The sequence below is a fragment of the Solanum stenotomum genome, chromosome 6, assembly GCF_019186545.1.
Source record: "Solanum stenotomum isolate F172 chromosome 6, ASM1918654v1, whole genome shotgun sequence".
NCBI classification, from domain to species: Eukaryota; Viridiplantae; Streptophyta; class Magnoliopsida; order Solanales; family Solanaceae; genus Solanum; species Solanum stenotomum.
The window spans coordinates 38,365,161-38,375,019 of NC_064287.1; the positions used below are offsets into that span (position 1 = coordinate 38,365,161).

At 33.3% G+C, this 9,859-nt stretch overlaps 1 protein-coding gene across 1 annotated transcript; it reads right to left on the reverse strand.

Annotated features, from left to right (window-relative positions):
• Positions 1 to 6,931: 6,931 nt before the first annotated feature.
• On the reverse strand, positions 6,932 to 9,048 carry LOC125869334 (BURP domain protein RD22-like). The gene is made up of 3 exons (XM_049549907.1): positions 8,950 to 9,048; positions 8,065 to 8,179; positions 6,932 to 7,950 (listed from the first exon to the last, which is right to left on the reverse strand). Exons 1-3 carry the CDS (start codon positions 8,977 to 8,979, stop codon positions 7,076 to 7,078), a joined length of 1,020 nt encoding a protein of 339 aa, XP_049405864.1. The 5' UTR covers positions 8,980 to 9,048; the 3' UTR covers positions 6,932 to 7,075.
• Positions 9,049 to 9,859: the final 811 nt, after the last annotated feature.

Sequence of the window (9,859 nt, forward strand, 5' to 3'; positions counted from 1 at the left end):
CTGATCAACGATGTAGTTAGACTGCCAAGAGGTCGAGGGACCATGATCATACATTTAACCTTGTAAATCAGCGATTTTGATAACTAACTGAAGTCCATAGAAGAAGATACCATGCATGAATTCTAAGTAAGTTGTTGCTCTGAAATTTCCCCAATCATTAGTATACGTCTTTTATTCTTGCATTCTAATAAGGTAAATTCTTTTAGTACGCTTGAATAAATAATCAAGATTAGTATAATTTAGTAAATAGTTAATTGAAAAGTCCATTGGGTTCGATAATCTAACTCTTTTAGGGCCACTATATTACTTGCGCGACCACGTACACTTGCGTGTGCATTTGGAAGCAACAAGTTTTTGGCGCTGCTGCTGAGGACTTAGAAATTAATTATTCTTCTAGGTTATACTTTTTATTTTTATTTATTTAAGCTTTTTGGTTTTTCATTAGTTTTTTCTAAAAAAATAATATATTTTTCTTTGAATAATTTGGTGCTCTTATTGATATGGATGATTGGGATAAATGGTGGTTGGATGATGGTTATCCTTGTAAGTATTGAGATGGACCCCACTTGGATATTGAGAGTCCTATATGTCTTATATGTGGTGGTCAATATGGTCATTGGAAATGTTGTCCTAACTCTTATTCCCCTCTCTGAACCCCTATTATGAATGTTCTGTCATTTGTGATGTTGGCGGGGATGATGAAGTGGAGAATGATGAACAAGAGGCACTTAATATTTATTTGAAGCAAATTATAGACTTGTTGGACAAAAATAATTTAACACTCATGGAACTAGAATTAATATTCCCGAAACAATGAGCAAAAACCATGGAACTGTAGGAAAAATTCATGGAACTGCAAGCTAAGGTTGACCCTGATCAATTGTAAGTTATAGACCTAGGTAATTCTCAATTAGAGGAGCAGATTGAATGCCAGCAAGAAGAAAGTTGTGAAGAAGCAGAGATAGTGAGCCAATCTTGGATACAAGAACAAACTCAACTTCTAAAATTTTAAGAGTCTATCTGTGATGGTCTGACATACATGACAACCCAACTTATAGATTGAAGAGTTGAACTCACACAAAAAATAGATTAAGTTGGGTCCGATATTTATGACTTGAAGGCTCACTTGAACAAAAAAGTTGAGATGTCTAATGTCCAATCACCAATTGTCATGGATGATGACCAACTAGTGGAGAATAAAGAGGAATTCCAACCATTCAACTATATCTTATTCCTTAATGTCGATGTTTAGAAAGAGTAAAAAAGTGTGAATGTTGTAAATAATGCAACTTTGAAGTTGAGGCATCTTGGACCTCATTCAAAATATTTTTCTACATTATGCTTGGATGACGACATGAAATTCGAGTCATCTGAATTAATGGAGAAGTGTATAGATGAGGAGCAAGGCCCCTACATCCTAAAGTTCTCTAGTCCACGAAGAGAAAACGAGATTCCTCACATAAGGGCCAAGAAGTGCAAGATGCGACATGTATTACTTGGTTCTTTTATCTTTATACCACCGCCTCTAGAGTGGAAAAAAATAATGCAAAGTTAGGGGTGCGATTCATAAGTTCAAAGTGGAAAGAAAAGTAGTGAACTTAATTAGGTCGTGCCGCAACGTTAAATCATACACTTTTTGGGAGGCAACCCAATTTATAGTGTAACATCTTATTTTATTTTTAGTGTCTTTTTTGTGTTGTTTTTACAGAATAAGGGGAAGTCTGAGTACCCAAGAATTTGAAGCAAAGGAGCACGTTTAAGCTTAAGTGTAGGGTGCATATGACCCTTGATGACAATTAAAAGAACATGCGACTAGCTACGCCTAAAGGTCTTAGGGATTTTTCCTAACCCTTGTTTTAAATATTTTAATTGATGTTTTGGGAACATATCATCTTTTCAAGTGTGGGGTAGGGATTCTTTCGCATATGTTAGTTAGGGTGAAGTGTGGTTTAGAGTTATTTAATATTAATTTTTTAAAAAAAAAAGATTTTTTTTGGATAGTGAAGTTTGTATCCGTGCCGTGTCGCGGACCTGAATACGAAAACAATTTTCGCAAAAAAAAAGAAGAAATTTTAAAAAATAATATTATTTGTTAGTAGAAGCACACTTAGCTCAACCCAAAAAAATCTTTCTTTCACTCTTAGCTTATGTTGTTGCACTGGGGACAATGCCATGTTTTAAGTGTGGGGTGGAGAAATAAATTTCTAGTTTTTACTGTTTTATTGAGTCTCTTTTTAGGATGGGTTCCTTGAGTTTTGGTTTCGGTTATTTTCCTGAGGATAGTCCCTTTGAACCGATTATCTTATATATTATTTTAGGAAGTACATATTATTTTTTTAATTTTTTTTGGAGAGAAAAGAAAAGACCCTTTTGAGTTGTGTGACACTTGCTATTTGGGCCTAATTTTGAGTAGTACTTTCTTGTGAATGATTGATTGCTAGTGAAATTGCAAACTCTTTGACATCTATGCTCATGGTTGAGACTTTGTATATAGCTTATTTTATTTTGTAGTTTGTTATGATCTTCTCTCTCTTAAAAGTGAAATTGATCCATCTTGATTGATACTTGTGTCATGTGTGGTAAGAATTTATTTATTTCATGTTTTGCATCTTAGTCTAGAACTTGCCCTGCATGTTATTCAAGCGAAACAAAAAGTGTTGCTTTGTTTAGGGGATGATAATAGACTTTCTTTGATTTATCTCGTAAATTTTTGTCTTTTCAGATATTATATCACTTGTTAGCCCTTTTGAGCTTGTAGCCTTTTGTTGGTAGCCATATTTTTGCCTTGACTCTTTTGTTGAATTCCTAGTTTTTGCACCTTGCTAAGCACTGTAACATAGACTTATTATAATTGTTAATGTTGAGAATTTTCCCGGTTTCTCTGTTGGTGGTACAACAATTCGGGTTGGTGTAGCAACAACCACCGTAACATTATTTGTCATTTCTGATAAACAAAAATCGATACAGACTTAGTAAGCAATAACTTAAATTGCACACCTAATAGGAGTATAAAACCACGAAGGTTTTTGTCTCCATGAGAAACACAGACTAAAAAATAAATAATAATTTTCTTAAGAGTGTTGCCAATCTGTGTTTAAAAAACAGTAATACTGATTACCAGAAACTTTGCAGAAACACGAAGTTACCAAAGTTTCCAATGAACCAATGAAGAACAAAAATTAATTAACAAAACTAAAATCTGTAAAAACGTACCATAATCTGGAAAAACAAAATAGGAAGAAGATCAAGTCCACTGAATGCACAGTGTCCCCTTAAGGAAATTATTCTTCTCTAGTATCCGAGGTTTGATTTGGAACATGTCCTCCCAGGATAGAATGATCTCAATCACCAGTGTATTGATACCCAAAACTCTGTTGGGTTATGAAGGGTGATTAGGGCGTCATGCGGAAGCTTACAATTTGCAAATCATATAGTTGATAAATCAGCTAACAAAAAAAACTTATACTAAAAATCAAAATATTATTATATCAAAACTAATATAAAGAAAACATTGAAACTTTAGAGAGAATAAATCTCCCCATAAACAAGACTCTTAAACGACTACATTGTGGATGTTATTGTTTTGTGTTAGAAGAAACAAACATATATTTATAGAGTCCTAAAACATTTCCTACTAGAAAAGAACTAGCTACTCCAAAACCTTTTTCTAAGAGGAAAGAATAAACCAAATATGAAAGAATATTATATTTTCCTTTCAGGAAAAGTAAAAACATTTATGGTAATAAACCTTAAATTATGGTAAGAAAATCAGGGCAAAACCCTAACAAATCTACCCTTTTGACTGAATTTTCTTGACAAAACTTGATATGTCTTCTTCATATGCTTGATAATCTTGTTCTTCACAAAATCTTCATGTATCACTGCTGTTTACCATGATTTAAAAATTGATATGGGTTAAAAAATTGGAGTCCTGTGTTAAAAGTTATAAGCAGGGTTGAAAGTGGAGCTCATGCGTTAAAAGTAAGTTAAAAGTGGAGCTCATGCGTTAAAAGTAAGATGCATGAGTTAAAAGTGGAGTTCATGCGTTAAAAGTGAAATGCATGAGTTAAAAGTGGAGCCCCAACATTAAAAATTGCTGAGGTTGAAAGTTGGAGCCCATGTATTAAAGCAAAGATGGGTTGAAAATTGATTTTGTTTTTAAGGATGAGGCAGCAAGATATTGTTGAAAATATATTTGAAATTTTTTTCTCCACATGTAGTAGCAAAAAAAAAATCTTCATTATTATCAAATTTGTTGCAAATTGATTTGAAATCACTTGAACATTTCTTCAATCTTGTTGAACCATTGGATCATTGAACCATGTGCTCTGATACCACTTGTTGGGTTATAAATGATTGGTGTCAGCGAGTCACTCAACGGCCGTAAAGTACACGAAAAATATTTGTGTAGAAGAAGAAGAAATAAAAAGTTTTCGTAAGTAAAAAAACTGAAGAATCAATGGTATTTATAGTCAAGATGCACTGGTTCTGAAAGGTTGCAACCTTTTAGAAACCACACTACCATTCCAGAAAGTTTGCAACCTTTCAAACGGTCATGATTGTTCTTGAAAGTTCCAATCTTTCAGAAAAGTCATCTCCAACGGCGGGAAATTCAAATGGGAAAGTATTTTAAATAAAACGGGTCGCGCGGATCCGAGTCAGGTCGGAACGTTTCTGTTAATTAACTAAATAATTGAATGTTTTATCCATTTAATTTAATTTTATTAAATAAATAAATAAATAATTAAAACAAACTTTGTCCAAAAAATAATCTCTCGATCGATCATTTTCCAAAGCCGAAGCCAAGCAAGCGACGACGACGCGAGGGGGATTCCTCTTTCCAACCCTTTTAATAACTAATAGAAGTGTTTCTCTATTTAAACCCTTATATTTTTCTTTCCTCCACCAATGAGGGAGAAATGCCTTTTTACTAAAGCATAAGAGAACTTTTCAAGTTCCTCTCTTTTCATCTTCCCTCTATTTCCCATTAAATCTTGCTATATACCCAACAAAATACTATAGGTTGTTGACATTGCTCCAAAGGGATTAAAACCGTCACTAGCTAAACCTAGTCGTACATTTCGAGGATCTACAACAAATTCAGGATGAATCAAGTAAAACGTTTTCCAAGACTGAGAATCCCTAGGATGCCTCATCAATCCATCTTGTTTACACCCCAATAAATTCCATCCCATAGATTCAGCAATTTTAGAGCACATGTACAACCTTTGAAGCCTCGATTTTAGTGGAAAGTAACACAAAATCTTTTGCAGGTTGTTTTCTTATTATCCTTCCACCTAGAAATACCTATTAGAGATTTTACGTGATTATGTTTAGCTTTTTTCATCGTAATCATGTGAGAAGTGTAGCTAGGCATTGGCGATCCATGTGTTATTATTTTATATTGTTATGACAAAGAGTCTATGTATTCATGATTGTTGTATATGTGATTGGCATATGTTCATGGCATTGTGGGTTGTGCATATAAATCCAAGGTGAGGAATGGGAGTTCGAATTACGTTATACTCGTGACTATAATTCTTTAAATACTGGATTGAGTTAATGGGGACTCAATCCTTTAGTTGTTTCTAAGTTGGGTTTCTAATTATCATGATGATATAGGTTCATTAAAGTGGTGGTTGTTGAGTGAGACAGATGACCAGGGGTCTGGTGTATGATTAAGTGTTGGGACTGCTATGGTTGTCCATTAGTTTTAGGACATACATGATAAAGTTAAGATGGATAAGTTGGTCTAAGGCTCTAGTTTCATGTATTGTTCCAAAAGGGCCAGGATAGTAGGTTGGTTAATCAAATTAAGAGTGCTCTCGTACTCAGGAATCTCAAGGTAATAGAAGAGTTAGGATAGGGTTTAGGCATTGTGGTTGCATAACATGTAGGCTTAGGGAGCCATGGAGTGGCATTTTTGCGGTACTTAGTCATAGTAGTTACCTAGGAAGGGTGAAAGTAAGGGAATAGAGAAGTGGGGTGGTGTAACCTTTATATTGCATGACTTTCTAATTATCCACATTATATTATGCAGTAGGTTTGGGTCAACCGATGATGCCTACCAGTACGTGTTGTTTGTACTGATATTGCTCTTGCTATGCCACTTGACATAGTCAGATGTAGGGTTAGTGATGTTACACATAGTTGCAGACGACGATGATCGCTGACAGCTTCCATGTTTCCTTTCTTTACGGTGGGAGTTGTGTCCTATTTTCTTGTATAGAATGTACTTCCTTAGTAGCTCTTGTATCTGTTTAGACTAGTTCCTTGAGGGTTGTTTCATGGTATTTTGTAAAAAGAGTTTATTTAAAGTTTTGTTCTTCTCACGGTTTATGAGCTTTGTAGTAGTTAGTTTATTCTTCCACTTGTTTAATCTGGTTTGGATGGTAAGGATTCTCCTGTCTAGGGTGTTAGAATAGGTGCCCGGTGAGTTGGGTCATGACAGAGGATAAAAGTCAATGAGTTCACTCTATGTTGGGAAAATAGAGCCAATCATGTCCTTATAAACAGGATAGGACTGATTTCACTCAAGTTTGATGTGGTTCCAATAGAATGCTGCTACATATGACCTATGATTACTTCAAGAAGTGAGTTGTGGACTTCATTGGTGGCTTTACTTTATCCTTTGCTGCTGCTACTCTGCCAAGTGAGTTGGAGAGCTTTAATTCCTTTTATTAATTTCCAACAAAATTAAAGGAATGAAAAGCCAGTTACAATTGACTGGTATTATAATGACTTTTGTATCTAAAGATTTGTTGACAATGGAAGGTTAGTAGTACATAATATTAGTTTATATTATTTGTAGGTTATCAATGTCATTTTTTGGTTGTGAAATATAAACTAATTGTGACATATCTTTCATTATTAATTAGTAAGTTTAGCAACGAATAACTATCAATGATATCATTGGGGATCATACAAAAAATAACATGAAGCAAAGGATCATTTCCATTTATTTATAAAGATAAAGATACATTACCCATGAAACACAGAAAAGGTAAACGACTACTCTTAGAGGACGATTTAGGATGGCGTCTGAACGCTTATTTCATAACTCCAAGTAGCCTATTTAGATAGGTACAAAGACTATTTGATCATCTTGAAGAAAATGACAAATTGGCGTAGTTCCAGGCTTAACGTTGAGAACTACAAAAGGGATGGCGTGTGCATTCCAAAAAGATGTATCTTTGTGGCACACTGATACTGCTTTCACTTTTGTTCCATCAACACCGACCATAGATACCATATATGTTCTTGTACTTCCTCCAACATGACAATAATGTAGTGCATACGCGTAGTTAAGCTTGTGGCAAACCATGTTATCCCCATCAGATATTTGTTGAACTTGTTCAATTGTGTATCGTTGGGATGCTTGAGTTTCCCCTTGTACCTCTGAAGTAATCGCGAGGATATTGTTTGTCCCAAGTACAGATAACCCGAAATCTACCATAGACTCCAAAGAAGTCACACAAGTTTTCTTCTCTTTATGTTTCACTTCTGACTCTTCACAAAGTTCGATTGTTTTTTTAATCGTTTGAGCATCCTTTGATTTACTATCGATTGAGAAATGGTTGAGGATCTCTGGGAATTTCTCCATCGACAAGGGAATTGATTCAACAAAATGTCTAGGTAAAAATGGTGCTTCGTTTTTATTTAGGAGAGAGGGAAACTCCATAACTTTCCCGTTCTCCAAGTCCTTCTCTAAAAAGAAGTATTGTTTCAAAGTATCATAATTTACTTTAAGATCAGTCTTGAAACTACTTCCTTCAGTTACTTGTTTGATCAAATTCTCGTTAGTAGCATGATTCGTGCTGGGGTTTTTCAGCACGAAACGTTGAAACTCCGAATTAGCAGCATGATGCCAGCTAATGGGAATATATCCACCTAAACCATAGTACACTTTCTTTTTAGTGTTTTCTTCTTTAAGCTCAGGAACAACGCCGCCTGTAAAATCACAATCACAATAAATTGTTGAAAATCATGAGAATTCTCATAGTTTGAGGTATGCCCGTAATGCTATCCTTAAAATATAAACACACAATAAATTATTTTGTATACCTGATTGAGGAAGGAAATCTTTGATGACTTTGGGGATTTGAGTATTGGGCAATTTTATTTTCCAATAAACCTCCGAAGGTATCGCTGCATAAGTACTTGCTAATACAAAAGCAAGCTACATATATATATTTGAAAATGAAGTCAGTTATTATTATATATATATTAACTTGAAATTGTTATAAAAATTCATATATTAAATTTAAATTTGATTTCGTGTCTATATATCTTTAGCTCAACAAAATATGAAAGTTCAAGGAAGTTGTCCTTCAAAGATATTGGAATTTAATTTGTCAAAGAGTAACATATGAGCATACAATATATAGATTGTCCGACCAAACTTCTAAAAAGTTCATCAAGTTTTTTACTGAGTTGAGATTATTTCTTTTTTGGTTAAAACAAGGTACTTATATTAATTAATACTAATAAATATGCATCGGTACATAAGAGTGACATGACTGCACGCCTGCTAGTATCATTAGGGGGAGGGGTAGAACATAGTCATTACTATGACATGCATTTACATCAAAAGGGGGCTTCACGAACCTAACAAAATGAGTTCCCGCTTTGTTTGCTTCTAATTTCTTGAAGACTAACAAGGATTGATCAAGTAATAAAAGTTATTTTTCAAAAGCTAAAAAAAAGTATTTCATCCCAAAAAACACTTAAAAAATCTTGGTTAATCACAAAATGCTACAAATTGTTACCCTCAAGTCACCTTCTTTTTCCTCTTCAAAATAAGCAAATTTTAATAATTTAGTGAAATATACTACTTCCTAAGTATGATAATATTTTCAAAATCAAATGATAACCTAGAAAAGGACCAAACTTAAATAAGTTGTAAAATGATAAGATAAAACTAGTATATAAATAAAAATGCTACTTTACCAAGAAAATGGTAAGGGCCTGCAACTTCATTGGAAAATTATTTGCTATAGATGTATTGTAGAAATAGCTAAACTTGGATGGAATTCAGAAACAGAAATTATCCTTTTTTATAGGCATAAAATTGCAATATGTACCACTTAATGATAATATAAACTAATTTATATTATATTATATTGTAAATAAAAAAATATGAGTGGATTATTTACTGGAATATTTATATAGTGGATCAATGCTCACTATACACGTACAGATCTCAATAAATGGAACAATTAAAGTTTGCTATAATTCAATATTGTTTGATTTTGTAAGTAAGATTTCACTAAATTAATACTCTGTAAATTAATAATTTGATTAGGCACGAAATTTAAGAAAAGAATAAAGATTTTTGAAACTTATGATCTAAAATAAGTTGTCATGGATGTTTATGTGACTATAAATCATCTCAATAAGTGTAAAATGAGTATTTTTAATGTTAAATTATTACTTTTAAATATGAAAGTGTATCATTCTTTTTTGAACTGACCAATAAGGAGAATGTGTCATATGAATTGAGACAAAGAAAATACGTAGTATTTTCATTTTAGGATAACTATGAAGGTCAATGATCAGTAAATTAAGTATTCGAGTAAAAATATTCAAAAGATAAAATAAAAAGAAAAAAGTATTTTATAACTTAAGGCTTAGGTAGGGGTGTACCTGGCCGGCTTGGTTCGGGTTTTTCAAATATCAAACCAAACCATTTGTGTCGGATTTTTAAATTCATAAACCAAACCAAACCAATAAAACTCGGGTTTTTCAACCTCGGGTTTTTTCGGGTTTTTTGGTTTTTCCAGTAAAGTATTCATACAAACATATAATTTACTTGCACTTCAAATATTTCTTTAGTCCTACCAAAATGATATGATTAATG

Bases quoted from the DNA above. Each gene is read 5' to 3' on its own strand.
- LOC125869334 (XM_049549907.1), bottom strand. From the start codon at position 8,979: ATGAAGTTGCAGGCCCTTACCATTTTCTTG. The intron at 8,180-8,949 runs GTAAAGTAGCAT...ATATATATGTAG, and splicing joins AGGCCCTTACCATTTTCTTG to CTTGCTTTTGTATTAGCAAG. The intron at 7,951-8,064 runs GTATACAAAATA...GTGATTTTACAG, and splicing joins AGATTTCCTTCCTCAATCAG to GCGGCGTTGTTCCTGAGCTT.